General features: G+C 32.6%; 1 protein-coding gene across 1 annotated transcript in view; it reads right to left on the bottom strand.

Annotated features, from left to right (window-relative positions):
- LRP1B (LDL receptor related protein 1B) overlaps positions 1–18,485 on the bottom strand; it is a 579,931-nt gene that overhangs the window by 162,556 nt on the left and 398,890 nt on the right. The window contains exons 35-43 of the mRNA XM_086750558.1: positions 17,062–17,202; positions 14,773–14,898; positions 12,765–12,896; positions 9,752–9,886; positions 9,207–9,336; positions 6,710–6,836; positions 6,407–6,558; positions 5,987–6,111; positions 2,527–2,898 (exon numbers count right to left, since the gene is read on the bottom strand). Of these exons, the coding sequence (XP_086606684.1) occupies positions 2,527–2,898; positions 5,987–6,111; positions 6,407–6,558; positions 6,710–6,836; positions 9,207–9,336; positions 9,752–9,886; positions 12,765–12,896; positions 14,773–14,898; positions 17,062–17,202 (1,440 nt within the window). The remainder of the gene's footprint in view (positions 1–2,526; positions 2,899–5,986; positions 6,112–6,406; positions 6,559–6,709; positions 6,837–9,206; positions 9,337–9,751; positions 9,887–12,764; positions 12,897–14,772; positions 14,899–17,061; positions 17,203–18,485) is intronic.

Below are 18,485 nucleotides of genomic sequence, written 5' to 3'. Positions count from 1 at the left end.
AGGGCTCTTTATATTTCTTAACTCTGGTTTTAGCGTGCAGAAAAGTTCGTGAACATGTTAGATTTGAGTGGCATATCTGATTTCAGTGAGGTAGAAATCCACTAGCTAACGGATCCTTTATAAGCAGATCTCCATTCAGCAAAGTAAAAACCTAGGACAATAGTATCTTGTATATGATGTACTCTATTTTCTCTATTTGAGTCAAATACTGAGGAAAGGTTTGCATGATTTGTAGACTTCAACTTAATGATGTAGAAAGGAGTTGTGGAATTGTTAGAACCACTCTAGATGTTTCCAAAGTGGTTTTGAATGTCTTCCTAATAAAGTAAAACTTGCTACAGATGTGTACTAATCATTTTGGAGGAAAAAGAGCAAAACGAATGTCAAAGATGTTATTTTTAAATCCTGCAGGGAAAAACTACTACCAAAATCCCTCAGCTGGATTCCACTTAATTTCTATGTAATCACATACAGTTAACATGGCAATCAGAAAATTTTAGAATTTTACTTCTTCCAGTGAATGGAAGCACTGGTGTCAACCAGTCTTACCACTGCTTTTTCCTTTATAGGTATCACTGCTGGTCAAATACTTTCACTACATCAAGCAGCCTCATGAGCTCTTTCCTGTTCACAGTGAGAGATAAGCATGTGCAGACTGTGGAAAGGAAGGATACAAAAATACCAGTTTAAACTGAATGACTCAACATAAAGAAAAGGGGTTTAAAATACACGAGGGAGAAAAATAAACTAACACATACTGGGATGTGATATCCCTTCTCTTTTCCAATGAAAAAAAAACAACTGCAGCATTTCTAGAAAACAAACACCATATTTTTCACAAGCATATATAGCAAAATTTTTGCAAGGATACAAAATTTCATCTGACATTCAATTATTCAGAGTGCTGACTCTGCTAATGAAAAATGAAATTGGGCATATTAAGATTACAAGTAGAAACATTTCCTAACAATTTCTTAAAACTATAATTCTCAACTATGCTTTATGGAATGTCTTTAGCTCTTGTACAACAACCTATTATAACATCATGAGGAATACTTTATTGTTCCTTTAAAAAGTCAATTTGTATCTGCACTGGTGCTTCACCAGTATTTCTTTCTCTTCTTTGTCTATTTTAAATGTAAAAAAAAAAATTACACTTTTCATCTCTTCCTATAACATCAGAGTTAAAATAGTGCTTGTGCATCACCACCGCGCATTTCTGTGAGCTGTTTCTGTCTCTTGTATGGCTAACCTCAACCCTGAATCCCCAGCTTTTAATGCTTTCCTGGGAGTAAGGAGAACGTCTTGATAACATTGCTCAGTTTCTCTTTACCATTAATTTCTCAAAAATATGTACAAAAACTCCAAGTAAAAAAAAAAAAAAAAAATGCTTTTCCATTCATTACTGTCAATAGTTTTCACGACCACTTACACCTTTCCAGAACCACAGTGCATAGGTACATAATGATATGAATCATCCAACGTCAGTTGAAGAATAATATTTCGTCAGTTTGCAGCTATTTAACTACTTCAATTTCTAAAATTTCTATTCCCATTAATATCCAGCAGCAAAGGCAATATGTTCCACATCAAATGTACTTCCATTTTTCCTAATCACTTTCTTTGGTCTTCTTAAACAGTTTGACGCAAACAAATAGCTAAATACAGTAAATGCCATAGGCAACATAACGTACATCAGAAATTCAGATGGGAATTATCCACAACATAAAAGGTAAAAACCATACAACACTTCAGATATATTGGAAAACAGTTACCAAAATGAACTGCAACATCCCAAAAAAACCAGATAAAAATGACAAGGAAGAAAGGAAACAGTAAATATATGCATCTGATAACTGACTACAGGTGAATGAGGGTTATTGCATATTTTAGAACAATTAAATTGGAACAGAAATGAAAGACAGCAGAAGTTTTCAGAATTCAGATTTCTGTAGGACAGCTTTTTGGACATTTAGCATTAAGGATATATTTCTTACAGATCTGCATTCAGATTCTCTTCAAATTCTAATTTTATCTTGACAAACTATGATAATATTTTACCTACACCTTGTATTAAAGTTATGTTGATAAAGATCTCGTTGCCAGATCCTCAGAAGATTTTAATAAGGCCTAAGTTGCAAAATACTTTCATTTCCAAGCAGTGCACAGAGGTTTCAACAGTAAAGCTACTTAAATCACAGTAATACAAATAAAGTACTATTATATCACTTCTGTTTTCTAGTAACATACTTCACATGTCGTAAGATTGTTACAAAATAAATTATTTTGAAGTTGTAATTCTAATGACAATGTTTAAATATATCCTATGGGGATAAATTACAATAATTATGTTATATACTTATTGTTATATACTTATTTTACCATGCTTAATTATGTTATATACTTAAGCATGGTAAAACTTCAGTGACATTTTTTTAGCCTATAACGTCAAGTGACTATCAACTTTTTACTTAATAAAGTTTATTGAAATAAAATAAATATTTCAGGAAATATTTTTTTACTTACTTTCAATTAGCACTTTCCTGTCAGCCCAGTTGTCTTTAATAACTTGTATATTTCCAAAGTGCGCATCACTAAAGAATATGCGATTTGTACCACTCCCCTTCAGACTGTAGTCAAAAGCAAGAGCTATTACGTTTTTGAAGTAGTCTGGATTTTCATATGGCCTCACTGGTGAATTTAAGTTGGTTTCATCTGAAAGATGTATACTTTTCAATATTGTCCTTCCGGAGTACAGCAGGTAACCTTCATGTCTCAGGCAAGTAACTCCATCTTCTGCAAGATAGCCATGTGCACAAGCACACGTTCTCCGTGCATTTCCCCGATAAAGGCAAAGTTGATGACATCCACCATTATGCTTGGCACAAATGTTAGTACCTGTAAAAAAAAAAACAAAAACAAAAACAAAAACCAAACAAACCCACACCTACCTTTTATAATATTACACTTAGCTAACTTAAATAAAAGTGTAATTTTATGTAGTCAAAAAAATCATTATCTTAAAACTGTTTATACAATATTCACAAGTAAAAACCAGGTCAAAATAGCAAAGAATGTAACTTTAATCACAACCTAAAGACAATTTTAAAAAATACAGTTAATGAGCAAATAGAGTCCTTTCATATTCACAAGAGCATGTATTTTATTAAGAAACGATAAAATAGGTTATTCCTCTATGATCAGCCAAAGACTTAAAGACTGTTTCAAGTGCTTTGAGAGATTTATGTATTTTTTAACACACCTGTTACTGGCAAAAACTCAAATTTAGATAACATTAGAATACAGTACTGTTCTTAGAAAATTACTTTCAGAATCGAAACATACATATTGACAGGTGCAAAACTGTGTCAACCAAGTTCTTTGTTTTTAATAAAGACATTTCCTAACATTTTGCTCAAATTTCCTTTAAAATCTGACTTTAAAAACTTACTCCCTGACAAATCCATACCATTAAGAAATCATTGTCAAATTAGTGAGTTCAATGACTTAAACTACACTTGTTGCAAGCAATATTTAAAACTACAGTAATAATCAATAATTATGAGATATTTTCCTTTGTCTTTTTTGGACTACATATGAATTACTATTATAATTAGTTTAGATAACTTAGTTTCTGCTTCTGACAGCACTTTCCATGTAACAATTCAGCTCTTTCAGTATAGTCATTATCCCATTTCTGAAAGTTTTCCACATAGTGAAGAAGAAGAAAACATTTTAAATAGACTGTTTTCAGGTAGAAAACCATAATAATTTTTGGTGAATATGTAGTGTCTGAAAGTATTGGTGATTATATTTTCTAACTGCTAGATCTCTAGTTGAAGACAATTTTAAGGAAAAAATAAAGGAGGAGAAGAGTTCACTTGCTCTTAAAATTAGAAACGTTGAATTTTGTGTTCCTAGGTAAAATTACATGAGACACATTCCTCTAAAGTTATGTGAAAACATTTGGAAATTTGGCTGTATACATTTTTACACTTGGTTGGTTTTAAAGATTCTTTGAAAATTATATTAGGCTAGAAAAGTTAATATCTGTTTGGAAGGATGAGAGGTTGAGAAGAGAATGGAAAATATATGACAGAGATCCTCAAGCTTCTAAAAATCTCTCTTTGAAAACTTCAATGCTTCCATAGATCACAAGCTCTAAATATCTTTTTTAAATGGTCAGTACAGAAACCAAAGTTGTTAGGGCTTGTCCTTGCACATATGTAAAACAGCACTGAAGGACAGGAATCGGCTTGCGAATAGTACTGCAAGATTGGCTCATCAGAAAGGGTAAAACTTGTTTAAAAAAGAAAAAGCGCATTAATCACAATCATCACAGGTTGTTATTTTTGTGTGGGGTTCTGTTTTGTCTCTTTGGGGGTTTCTTTGTTTTAATAATAGAAGGTCAGGAAGCTAACTAATTACAGTTTTTTTAAACAGTTAATTACTTCTAGTTCAATGACCTTAAATATATATATATATATAAAATAGTGTGATATAGAAAAACATTCCAAAAACATTTGTCACCTGTTTTTTTCCCTTTTGTCCTCCTGGCTCACTGACAGCCCCTCCCAAAGACATTAACCATTTGTACCCTAGTAAAATTTGAAAAACGTATTAAAAAAAATCATCCAGTTATGTTTTTCATACTAACATCAGAAGAAATTTAGCCTCAGTAACCATTTCTCCTGTTCCTAATGCGATTAAGTCTTTAAAGCTATCAAGAATATCATTACGTATAAAGAAGCATTGTTTTATCCCATTGTGCTGTTCTCCTAATTCTATAATATAAAGCCCTTCCAAGCAAGCAGACATTAACTATTTCTAGCCTAGTTAAAAGAAACAATAAATTTGTGTGGCTTTTATTTTTATCCACAAAATATGATGCCCACTGTACTCTGAAATTACATGCAGAAATTCTTAGTAAAATTAATATGCATATGTTTGCAAATTAATTTTTTCAAAACTTTTAAAAACCCTTGAAAATAAATGAAAAGAAAGTTTTTCTTATTGATTGTTAAATATGTTTTCTTTCAAAATGTAGACTAACTTTATATGTCATATTTAATGCAGGTATTTAGGGAAAATGTATATAAAAAACCCAGGATGTTCTGGTATGTAATGCAGTGATCAAAGCTACTTTTAAGCACCAACAACACCAGAGATATATTCGTCTTTAAAAGTTTATCTTTTATTACAGTAACTTTTTTTTCTCTCTTTTTAAATATATTTATAGAAAATTTTGTCTGGATAGCCTGGTAGCAGTTTGTTCTGAGGAAATCATCATAATTTTTGGTAGACTTCTAACCATCTCTCCTCATTAAAACAAATTTTTCAAGAAAAGAGTAAAAAGACAGCTAAAAGCAAGATTAGTCTTAGTCAGGTAGTGGAGAATAAAATTTAACCATCGATACTATAAATCACTGAGAGTATATGATAACTTCTGTCTCTTGAATTTACTAAACAAATTGAATATAAAGGAAATCTGATTATTCGTAAGGTCTCTTCCCACATAATAAAACTAGGACTCAAAACCAGGTAATTTCAGAAAATAAATATTTGTGACATATAAGCTGGGAATTTCTAGCTGTGAAAAAGAATTCTGGTTTGCTTTCCAATAGAAATTTAAGACTGCCCAGGATTACTGCTCTTTAAAGCACAGATCAAGGTCGCTCTCATTCCTAAGACTATTTTTTGCTTTTTTTTTTTTTAAAAAAAACCAAACCAAAAGAAAACCAAATCCAGCAAATTTGGAATGAAAGTGTTTTGGTTTTAGATTTTCACCTTAAAACACTCAGAAGAATTTTAGTAGCTTTTGTACTTTATGTTTTCTTTAGTACACTGATTTTAGCTTAAAAAAATACTTCAAGAGCACAAAGTGAAGATAGAATCAGTGATTACCTACTCTTTGATATGCTTTAATATATATAAAAAGTAGCAGGTGATATTAAAACAATTAATAGCATCCTTAAGAACAGCCAACCTTTCTCTCGTGCTCTATTAAAGACTTTCACTTCCTTCAGGTTTATTCCAAGGCCAGTCCTCATCGTCACAGCATCCGTGGCCTCATTCTTGTGGCCTCTTCTAATAGAGCCATTTGCATGTGCTCTGCCAAAAAAGTTGAAGATGTCTCATCAACAATCCTCAACTAATCCACACCAAACAAATGACTGAAGGGCAGTGGAGAGTTCACCTAACAGAAGGTGAAGAAACCTGTTCTCATCTATGACACTGATGATAATGCTTCAGTTTTCAGCATCAGAAACGCCCTTTCTATGGAAATTGCATAGATTTCTGAGATCCGTTCTGTGACCTTGCTAAGGAATGGCTAATCCTACAAAGGTGAAGCACCTGGCACTGAAATAACATTTTGAGACTCAAATACTTATGAAAAATAAATTACCTGTCAGACCAGTAGATGTAAGCTCCAAACACCGCAACTGAAAACATATCCACATTGCTCCCTGACAGCACAATCTCCCGATTTCCTCCACTCTCAAGGTCAATTCTTTCTATCTTGTCAGTACGAGCATCACACCAATATAATTTATTTTCCTAAAGATTAATTTTAAAGGAAATATCAATAGTCTTGTCCAAGTATTTAAAAGTTATTAAGATTACATCAAAGTGGAAGACCCGGCTGGCTTTAATGAAACACAACAAATACTGTACATTTTAATACATACTGTAAGATGGAGGAACTAACCTCATAGTCGATGGATATCCCATTAGGCCACGCAATCCCCAGGCTCACAAGCACAACCTTCTCAGATCCGTCTAAATGTGCCTTGCCTATGCAAGGAGTCTGTCCCCACTCTGTCCAAAATAAATACCTAAAATAGTGTAGAAATTACTAATTAAAATTTAGCATCAAAATAAGAGTTGTAAATATGTAACACTGTACTTAAATTGCAAAAAAACTCGCAAAATTACCATTAAATAGGTATTTAAAAAACCTTATAAGGCTCATGTCTCTAAATAATCTTTAGAGATTAAGTGTATCATAATACTTGTTTCATATAACACTGTTGAGAGATTTTTTTGCAAATTACATATATGAAGTAATTCTTAAAATCATAATTGATCTGTCAGTTCTATTCCTTAAAGAATTCAGCTTTGTGCTTGGGAAAATAAAAGCAAATTAGAAAAAAAAATACTGGAACAGAAACTCTCACATGTAATTACTAACAAATGATGTGATAACAACAAGAGATGTACGTCTAACTTAGAAATATCTTAAATATGAAGCAATGAGGAGCACTGTGGAAAGTAGTAGAGCAAATGGATTTTATTTGGGAAGAAAATATTTTTCCTAATGCTCATGGGAAGAATTGGCATCTTATTTATCTAATTTTATATTGCTATATACTTACTGGCACAGTATATATATACTGAATATAAAGTTGACTACAGAAAGAAACGCATTCAATATACTTGAAGCAAACATTCCGTGCTCTTTCCTTAGACTAGTTACTCTGCGAAAAAACCCCACCATAATTAGTAGGTTAAATGAATCTAGAATCCCCCAAAGAAAATCTTGAATAGCTCCCAAAAATGTAGGGCAAGTTACATAATACTGTCTTAGAGAATTAATGATTATAAATATATTGACATATAAACTTACATAAACTACTAACTAGTATAGAAAAAATTGACCTTTCCATATCCTCCCCAAAGTTCTAGAAAGCAATATCTAAACCACTTGTTTCCTGGACCTTTGTAGGTAGCAATATGCTACCAACACATTTGGTGTATATACTGCAATGCTAGAGTAACTACAACTCAATATCTTTTGGAGCGATCCCATATGAAATTTACATAGCAGACATGGATATGCAAGTGGTGGAACTTGCTGCCCTAGAATCAACTTCCAAGAAAACTTTTCTTAAAAAAAAAAAAAAAAAAATAAAAAAATCAAATCAGAGTTTAAACTCCCCTGTCCAAAACCCTAAACACAAATGAAATTCCCAAAATGTTTTTGACGGAAGAATCTTCAAAATCTAAAAATTATTTCAGTATGAGCTTAACTCCATATTTAGATCACCATTCTGAGCTTGATCACAAATCTATTATTTAATTGGAAAAAAAAGTCAGCCAAGTGTATATGAATAAGTATACCTGCTGAGGGACAAAGACATTCCTTTGTAGGACTACACATTCTTAACTTTTCCCTTAGTAACCATAAATAATGTTACCAACCAGCTGAATGCTGGCTGCTTCACATCTTGTATAACTGGCAGATTCAATGGGATCTAATAACTGCTATTTTCCTCTCCATTCTTATAGTCGTCAACTCAAGCTTCAAGAGAAATGAAGAACGTGAAGTCAGGGCAAGGGGAGAATGACTACAGAATTTTACCTGGCTTCCGTGTACTTACCTTCAAAAGCTTTTTGTTTTTTTTTTTTTATTTTTTTTTTCTTCTTCTAACAGAAGAGCACAGCTATTCTGGTATATTAAAGGCAAAAATATAATAATTCAGACAGATCCTGACCAGGATCTGGAGAAGATCCTACTCTGAAGAACAACATTAATCCTAAACTGTTAGCAGATACTGCCAAGCAACCAGTGGTGCTGTATGAACATTGTCACAATGATTTCTGGTTTTGGAGCTCAAAGAGGACAGAACGTTCTCTGTTTCTGTTAATGCTACAGTGTAGTCTCTACTCTCAACAAACAGTTGGATGAATACAGATGTCATTTTTGACAACCCTTAGTTTCTTCTCCACATGCTTCATCTCACATTACTTTCAGCTACTCTGGGCAATGTCCTCAGCTGTTGTAGTGGGACTTTACATGATACTAGAATTTATAACTGCCAAGGATTACTCTGTTCTATGATTTTATCATGACATCAAGGTCTTCATTAGATAATGTGACTTACTTGGATTTACTGGAAACTTAAGAACGTATTTAAGCGCACTTCCAAGCAACGTCTAAACTTCAGTTGAAATGTCTTACAAAATGAACACTGTTTTGCAAAGTACAGTCTGTCATGTGTACAGAGATCGATGAAAAAAGCTCAGTGTATGGTAAAAATAACACTTCCTTCCACCTGTGTTCAGCACAATATTTTCAAATACAATCCTTTTGGGTTCTATCAAGCGCTTATCTATTAGAACGAAGGCCTCAATTTACTTATTTAAGAGCTTCAGTCCTAGCATGAAAACTTTAAAAGAAATGCAAGTAGCCATGGTAATGTTACCCTTTTTCTGGGTGTACCGCAACAGATCTCGGCTGGTCCAAACCCTGGGATATAATTACATATCGGAACGAGCCGTTGAGCCTGGCAACTTCAATTAAGTTGAAGCCATGATCCGTCCAATATATGTTACCTAGGAAAAATACCTTGAAGTTACTGGAAAAAGAAAAGACTACTTGAAAAGTGTTTAAATCTTAAGTATGTAAGTTAGGACCAGCAACTAACTGCTGTATTTTAACTCATATGTATCTCACATTTACAATTTCTAGTCCTATTCAGACTTCTGTTTTGAAGTATAAACTTGTATTCATGGTTGTCACCGCGGAGTCTGTGCATCTAAGAAATAGTATCCAAGATACTTAAATAATTTTTCTGTCTGTAGTAAAACTGCAAAAAAACCAGTGGTGGTATCTTCAAATAAAAATATCTAGACATTTGGAATATTAGGAATTAGAGTTGAAAGCAAACCAAGTTATTTAGTCCTGAGCTGAAGATCCAAGAGTGTACTGTGAGAAGTCACGACAATTCCTGAACAGATTAAGACCTACCTGCTATCCAGTCCACTGCAATGCCTTCAACTCTTCCCAAACCATTTGTAACAATGTCTTCTTTCCATGTTTGGTCTCGTTTAGATCTGCTAATTTTGTTGAAACCCATGTCTGTCCAATAGATTGTATCATTTCCTATAAAACACATTGCAATGATCCTTAGATTAATTCAGTTACTTCAGTCCAAGTACCTGTAACTCTAAAACCTGCCAATTAAAACTTTATTAATATGTCTCAGAGTAAACAGAAGAATGGTACCAATGCTATAATATTTAATTCCTCGTTCTTTTTCCTTTTTAAAAATTATATTTGAAATAATTAAATCAGGATTCTAGGTTTTCTGTTGGTTTTTTAGTACTGCACATATAACTCAACAGGATCATGACAACAGATGGAAACTACTACCCCTGTTAAAAATCACAATAAATATGTTGTCTTTTTTTTTTTTCTAATGGGATAAATGTTTGAAAAACACTTAAATCAAACGTCAGCTAACACATAATTTCCTTAAAATTTTCATATTTTTACAGTCACATGCCTTACTTGCCTATCTTTTGTATCCTGAATTAAGTTTTCATTAAACACAGCTGTAAAATGTGTCAACTATGGTATTTTGATATAATTGTTCAAAAACAGTCCAAGGCAAATTTTTTTTTTTTTCCCTGAAGTACTGATAAAGGTTATTTATTCACAGCAATGTAAAACTTCTCTGTTCCTCTGTTCTATACATTACATTGGAGAATATTTTCTGATTTTACAGGTACTTCATAACAGCTTAAGAAAAGAAAAAAGTATACTTTTTTGCTGCACAGTCTGAAAATATCCAATAAATTAGTTTTCACCAAACTAATAACGATTCCTCTGGGTTTCAAATACAGATAATACTACAGAATTTTCTGAGTTTCAATTTGAACTTGGATTCAGATGGTATAATCCAAATTATAAACCCCTACCATTTTAAGTAGACAGCAATTTTTATCAGTTCCTTTCTGTTAATAATCAAATTTCTCTGAATTTCAATAAGATGTATGAATAACATTCTCAGTAGACCTCAACCACTGAAGAACCATGCCACGCAGAACAAGATAATAGGAATTCAGATAAAGCAATTGGCCTTTATTTTGTTGTAGTTTGTTCATTTATAAAAGTGGATGACGTCTTCACAGATTTGTGCGTCAATGCTGCCTCTGTCAGGTAGCATTCTTAATATTATAATTGCACAAACATTTTTATTTTTCCAATTACTCTGAAAATAATAGACATATAGACAAAAACTCCTTTCAGCATCTTGTTCCTGAAGTCAGTTCTGGCTTCAGACCAATGAAAAGAAGGCCTATACTCAAATTTGTAGCCTTCAGTATCTATTTAAGTATTCTACTGCTGGAATCTGAAGAGAAGAAAATTACTACCTGGAAATGACAGTTGCCACAAAATGGGAAACAACTGTCTGCAACTTTACGCAGCTTCTACAAGCATTTTGCTAAGTGGTGAGCACTAGTAACCATGGCTTCACATTGACTCCTACAGTCCACAGGCAGCAAACACTGAAAATTAATTCCGTTTAATGCATTAGTATTTTGTCAATAAAATCCTGTAACTCAAAATTCAACATGCAAAGTATTTGCTGACTATTACCTCTTTTGTCAGGTCTTGTCAGCTTAGTCTGTAAAGGTTCAAAATGCTTATTTCAAAGACAGTAAAATCTATTCTCCTCCTACCTATACACACCTGTACAGACACCACAGATGCAAATGCCTGGAGGCACAATGACAGCATGAGTAGAAGGTGGACAGAAAATGGAGATAAAAGCCTGGAAAAATACATGACAGAGCACCCGTAGGTTCCCAGCTCCCACTAATTTCAGCAAAACTCTGAGGGACTGTGAAGACTCTGCTTTTCACAGAGGGAAAAATCTTGCAAATCTTAAGCTGATGATGAACTACTGCAGAACTGAAAGGGGCTCAGCAGTAACACCGTATTATTTCAAAACTATCAACAATTTTCACTATTACTGCACCTTTATGCAGGCTTTTCAGCACTAATGAAAACATTCATGTAACCACTCTGCATTGCTGTACTTTAAAAAGACAAAAGTGATTTTACTTATTACGTAGTTTGTGTCCTATAAGTCAGTAGAGTTAAGACAGTGTCTCCTGACGAACAGGATCACTTTCTTGGAGACACAGTTCTACTCAATTTGAAGACCATCATTCTGCAAATAGACATGATGTTCTCATTTCTTCAATACTTAGAATGCCCTTGATGACTCAAACACAGTAGTGTTTCTCTGCCACACAGATTTTCCTCCAATCAGATCAAGCTTAAGGACCAAGTACCTACCACCACTTGAAATTATGATTTCAACAAACGCAATTCAGATACTAAGGTAAAAGTATGGTGAGCTTCCCGTTGAGAGGAAAAAACAACAGGCATTTGCCCGATATACTGTGAAGTCTTCAGCAGCAGGGAAGAATCAAGGCCATTGTCTTTAAAGATCCAGAAATGAACAGGCTAGTAGGATCACACTCAGCTTTATAAACATATGTCTTAACACCGGCAATGCCACCCCCCAGCAATGTCTAAAAAAGTCCAAAGGTCAAACTACTCTTGTAGTCCTTTAATAAAAATTTAAAAATCATGACAGGAACAAGTCCATGGAAAAGACTATGAAAAAGAGCTTTCTAAGAAAAAGGAACTAATGAAACATGCTTTCCTACAAATTTTCAATCACTTTCTCTAAACTCACCGGTTTCCTACTCAGGTTCTGAGTGATGTGTCCTCTTAAAAACAGCGCATAGTGTTACTAGTGCAATCTATATACACATAATACATGTTTTTCTATTTACTATAAATAATAAATAGCTAGAGCGTTACACTAACATACAATCAACTTCCAGTTCCCTCAAATATAGCTGTAATTATTTAGAAGGTTTGAAAACGGGGGTTTTACTTTATTTATAAGAATAGTACACATTTTTTACCATACATACAATTAACAACACATAATATTTACCTGCATGGAAGTCTATGCCCACAGCAAATGAAGTTCCAGAAATAGGCATTAAAGCATCCATTTTATCATTTGGATCAAGAGGAATTCCTCTAATTCCTTCATGAACAGAGTACATAAGAAATGATTCAATACCTGTGGTAAAAATAAGAGTTAATGAAAGCAGAGTAAAGACTTTCCTAATTAACAAGACTTGAGGAATTAATAACCACTAAACATAGTTTTCCAATACTGCTCCATAGTTTTCCAACTCCATCTCTTTGAAAAAAAAATCCATGAATTATTATGGTGTATTTATAATTAAATTATAAATGCAATCTTATAAAGAGAACAGGATAACTGTCCATTTCAAGTATCACCTTAGAATTAAGTAATTAGCAGTAATGAAAATTAAAACTTAAGAAGAAAATGTTGAATTATAAGAAAGTTAATATTTTCAGTGCATGTTTGCACTTTCTGTACATATTCAGCAAAAGACAATTTTAAAGCACTGTGGAAAGCAGGACTCAAGAATATAAAGTGTCTTTTGAGGTATGGGATTCATCTCACCTCATTTAGTCATGCACACATCTTTTAGACAACAGAGAGAAATACATAATTTTAGTGAAAAATACATTTGATGCATTTTAAGTGTCTACTTTTGTGTTAGATTAATCACACTCCAGGTGCACTTATTTATATTAAGTAGGAAGAAATTCTACTGTGGAGGGGTCTTGTTATGTAGTCATTGCCAGCTGAAATGAATCACACCTAATCGTTGACAACAAAAGTCAGAGCAAATACTTTGTGGCCCTAATTTGTTCCTATATCAGAACACGTCTAAATTTAAGGAAAATATTGCAAGTGTGAAAATACATAACTCTCATTCTTGAAGAATTTTAACTACTGTATACAAAAAGTTCAATTTTCTTCACATTAATTCTTTGAAAATTTATTTCTTTGTAAAGAGCTAGCTAATAGAAGACCCTAAAAACATAGACTGAAAAGTTTTAGATAGAGAATTAGAAAATTTTCTTTTAAGTAAGAAGAAATCTAGCTAACAAATGAAAAAAAAAAAGGAATTCTAAACAAGTCTATATGGTACAGTATAGTAGTTGTCAGATTTTCTCCATGAATATTCAGGACAGAATAAAAATGTTTTTGACTCATGATCTCTTTTTAATTGAAGGCAAATTTAATAACAAAAAGCTGTTATTATCTAGAAAGCAGTACGTCTAGACATAAAGAAAGAATACATTTCAAATACACAGCATCCACCAGTTTTACCTTAACCCACAAGTGAAAGTTATAAATATCTGAAGAAGCAAGTGTAAAAGTAAAAATCATTATGTTAAAAAAAAAACCCCAAACATAAGAACATATTATTGTCACATATGAAAAGCACTGAAGTAGAAAAGCAATATTTATGTTGCTTAATTCTGCTTCCATGTATGCTCTACTATTAAACTAGATGAGGTAGCAATCCCTCACAGGAATAAGTAATATTAAATTTATGTAACTATACAGCACTGTGACCATAAGGCTATTTGGTGTTATTTAAGCAAAAAATAAGTCTTCAGATGTAAGCTATGCTTTGATTTTTTCCTGTTCAAATAGATAAGAGATTTGTGGATTGTTTTTTTTTTAATTAAAAACCAAAAAAAACGCTGAAACCCAACATCCCCTCCCCTCCCAAGACGTTCCCCAAACACCCCAACCAACAACCACAAAAACCCCACATAACCAAAAAAACCAGACCTTGTTTTACATTAAGAGCAATAAAATAAGATGAGATGCCGAACCTTTCGGATATTAGTTTAAAGTTCAGGTATATGACCTTGAACAAACATGTACTGCAATTAATGAAGCCTCAGATGGTCCTAACCACAATAGGCATTTCTCTGTTACTGCTTTAATCACACATATTAAGTGTGGTTATTTAACTTAAAATTAATAAATAAGTTTTATTTACTCATTAAACTTTCCCCATAAAACTGAAGTTAGTTAAAATAAATATCGAAAACCATTTTACCTTTGCATGCCATGCGGTTTTTTTGAAGATTGTAGCCTACTGTACACACACAAGTCCTGGTGGTTTCTGATGTTGGTAAACAAAGTTGTGAGCATCCACCATTGTTTAACTGACATGAGTTGCTACCTGTAACACGATGTGAGAAGAGACAAGAGGAAACAAAATTTGACTACTACAATCCTGACTAAAACTGAGTGTTGGCATCAATTCATTAACATTACCAAGATCAAAATTTGTTCAGATTACTTCTTTGAACAATTCAGATATGCATAAAATATTTCAGGCCATGCTACTATCGATACGCTCTTCCACACTTCACACTTACCGTATTTTATCTGTGCCCTTAGAAAAGTGTTGGGTTTTTTTCCCTTTAGGATATATTTTTTAGAATAACTCAGTTTTCTGAAGAAGAACCTGCCTATTTTTAAGTAAAAGCATATAATAAAACTCAAAATACTACATTAAGTTTGTGAGTAGCAATGTTGAAAACCTACTGATGTTAGTCTAGAAGGTGTGTCTTATTGCAGACCATGAGCAAATCAGTGATCATAATGTATTCATTCATCAAATGTTACATTAACCTCATGTCATCATGAACCACAACCTGTTCAGTACATTTAAGATACACTCCAATGTGATCTCACAGACTCATGCTCCTACTTCTTAATTAAAACAGTATTTACTTATAACAGCTGAACACTTTTTAATAAGACTTATAATAACCTTTATACATAGTACAGTAAAAACATCTCAGAAATTTGAAGCTTCATGAAGAAACATTTAAGTCTGGTAAGACACTCAAGGAATTAGTTGATTACAAGTTACGAAGCCCATACGAATCAGAGATACTTGTAGCACTTATTATTGTATTCCTTATTTTGAAGCAGGAAGTATTTATTCATCTAATTTATAGACATTTTTTAATGATCCAACTATACAAACGGAAGAGACAGGTGAGGTTTCAAAGTCTCAGGTATCCTCAGACAAAAGTTGTATTGTATACAGAGAAATCTAAGTGCCCTCACATCACATTTGCTCTCATGTAACTTCGATTTAATGACATGCAAGATGCATAAAAAAATGTGTAAAGGTTCTTTAAATAAAAACATGCAAGTGTAAAGTTGAATCCCACCTACAGCATTTAATTCTTATATCCAAAACCTTGACATTGCTCTGTCAAAACACAGATCAGCAAGATGACATTTCACTACACAACTTCAGGGCTTTCATTATGGTTAAAGTTCAGTAGTACAGAAAGATAGAATTGTTCCTTTTCTTGACTTTTGTACAATGGAAGACATATTAATGCCACAGACACCAGATATTGCTAACATTTGGGCACTCATGAGAGTATCTGTCTCCACGGTAGGGAGTTCAAGCATTTTAAAAAGACAAACATTACTGAATGCCTAATTTTTTACTAATTGTTCCACCACATTAAAAACTAAGGGGAGGACTGGCAAAGCACCTTTAGTGTTTCGTAGATTAGGTAAAATGACAAGTGTTCCCAGTAGTGCTCAATATGGAACTGAATTAATATGTACTTTGTACACAGGCTACTTATTGTCCATCAGATATCAGACACCTTAGCTCCATCCTGTGTTCTTTTGCAAGCTTCTCTGCAAAATGAAACTATTTGTTTTATGCAGATCCCATCCTCATCACTTTCAGTGTAACCATTTAAAGTAGCCGGAATTAGAAGTAATTTCTTTCTAAAGAATCTCCCAAATGTTTAAATCTCTGATCTTAAAATTCATAAGACTGTGTGCATGACCCCAGATTACATTTTTTCATATTATCTTAGTTCCTACTTTGCCAAATAAGTTTTGGCCGTACTAGTAATATTGCCCTGTTTTTCTGCTGTCTCACTTTTGATTTATACTATTGTCACTTCTGTCAAGTTAGATAAATTGTCTTAAAACAAACAGATAACTAAGGATATTAATGAATTCTTTCAAGAATAGTTCACTTAATTTCAGTAATTTGAGATGAGGTTCACACACAGATTTATTTTCTTTTTTTTTTTCCCCAAAATTTTAAACTTAGATTCTCTAAAAGACCTTCAAACTTCCCTATAGTGTAAATGTCATAAAACATCTAATAAATTAAAATATATCAGGCAAATATTATATTCAGTAATTTATTCAAGAATAAAATATTTCATAGAATTTTTCCACTGAATTACAATGAAGTACATATTATTTTGTTCTAGCCACATTTGAAGAATAACATGGGAAAAGATATTATGCAGTTTAAAAGTTTGTTTAACAGGTTTAAAATTTAACATACCTTGCTGTGCTGCTTTATCATACACTTTCATGTGTACAACACCTGAAGTTTTGTTTCGCAGGACAGTTGGGTTTCTTCCATCTTTTTTGTTACAGGTACCAATCTGAGCTAAGTTCTGGTCTGCCCACCAAAGCTTTTTATCTGTAAAATTTTAAAGTTTTAAAAATTAAGAGGATCACTGTCAAATTATATACATTTGAAACCTAAGGTGGGACAAAGCTTTCAATATTAATTCACAGATCAATTTTAAGGAAAATTCCTCAAAGAATAAAGTCATTGAAAAAAAAAAAAAAAACCCCAGAAATTCTGAATTTATAAATTCACTTTTTTATTTTTTTCTCTTTAAGTGTTAGGTTTTCATGCATTTTTAAGCAGAAAAACTGAATTATGCTCAATTTATAACTGAAAGTTACAAAACCTCATTCACAGATCAGCTACTACTACAACACAGGGTTAGTTCTCAAACTTTGCTATATCCATTCGTTATGTACACAGAGATGACAGGAACTCTGGTTCCAGGTTCTCATTACTTGAGTGCTCAAATTTATTAGTATGACAATTACCATAAAAATAATTCAAAATCTTGTTACTGCCTTAAGTAAATTATTGAAACTAATAACTTACATTGATAGTAACTTTTTCATCATGATTTACATAAGATTCTAAAATAACAGAAAAAAAAATAGAGAGACTATGCACATACTAGGATAACACTTCAAATCATCCTTGTCAATCACAGATGCAGAATACTTGAATGACAGCATGAAAGACTTGCCAAAAATTTATGACAGAATTCTCACTTGATGCACAAATAAAATACATGCAATACATATTTTTCAAGGGTTGGATTTCAGATGACTTTAGTCATAAAGATTTCACTTAAATTCAGACAGGATTCTAAGTGCCATGAGTACAGAAACACTAAGTTTGATCATATTGCTGTGGCCATATTCACTACTGTGGAACGTAAATCTTCCTTTAAAAAGAAATTAAGATACAAATACCAACATTAATGTAAATATAATCTTCATAACAATTTAAACAACAGTGTATTATGACAAGCAATTTAAAAGCAATTTCAAGAAATGGGAAGGTATACATAAGATGCATACTCTCTACTTCATTTCACTTACATCACTTCAGGAAAATGTTATTTTTGAAGCTTCATTAACATAATTCAAATATCAATATTAGAGATTGTTTTAGTTTGTTCAGTCATATACAACACTTAACACTGTTATAAGTTTGCCATTTTGGGACTTTGACTCCTTGCTTGCTGGAATTAACAGAAGAGCCTCTTCAGTTAAAGAGCTTGCTATTCTTTTATTCATTTAACAAAAGCTAGTAAGATGCCTCAGAATCACTGGTTTATAATTTCTTTAACGTAATAATCTTTACTACTTATTCTCAAACCAGTATTGGGG

The sequence above is a fragment of the Chlamydotis macqueenii genome, chromosome 6, assembly GCF_036417535.1.
Source record: "Chlamydotis macqueenii isolate bChlMac1 chromosome 6, bChlMac1.mat, whole genome shotgun sequence".
Taxonomy (NCBI): Eukaryota; Metazoa; Chordata; class Aves; order Otidiformes; family Otididae; genus Chlamydotis; species Chlamydotis macqueenii.
This window is presented reverse-complemented; position numbering and strand designations above follow the sequence as displayed.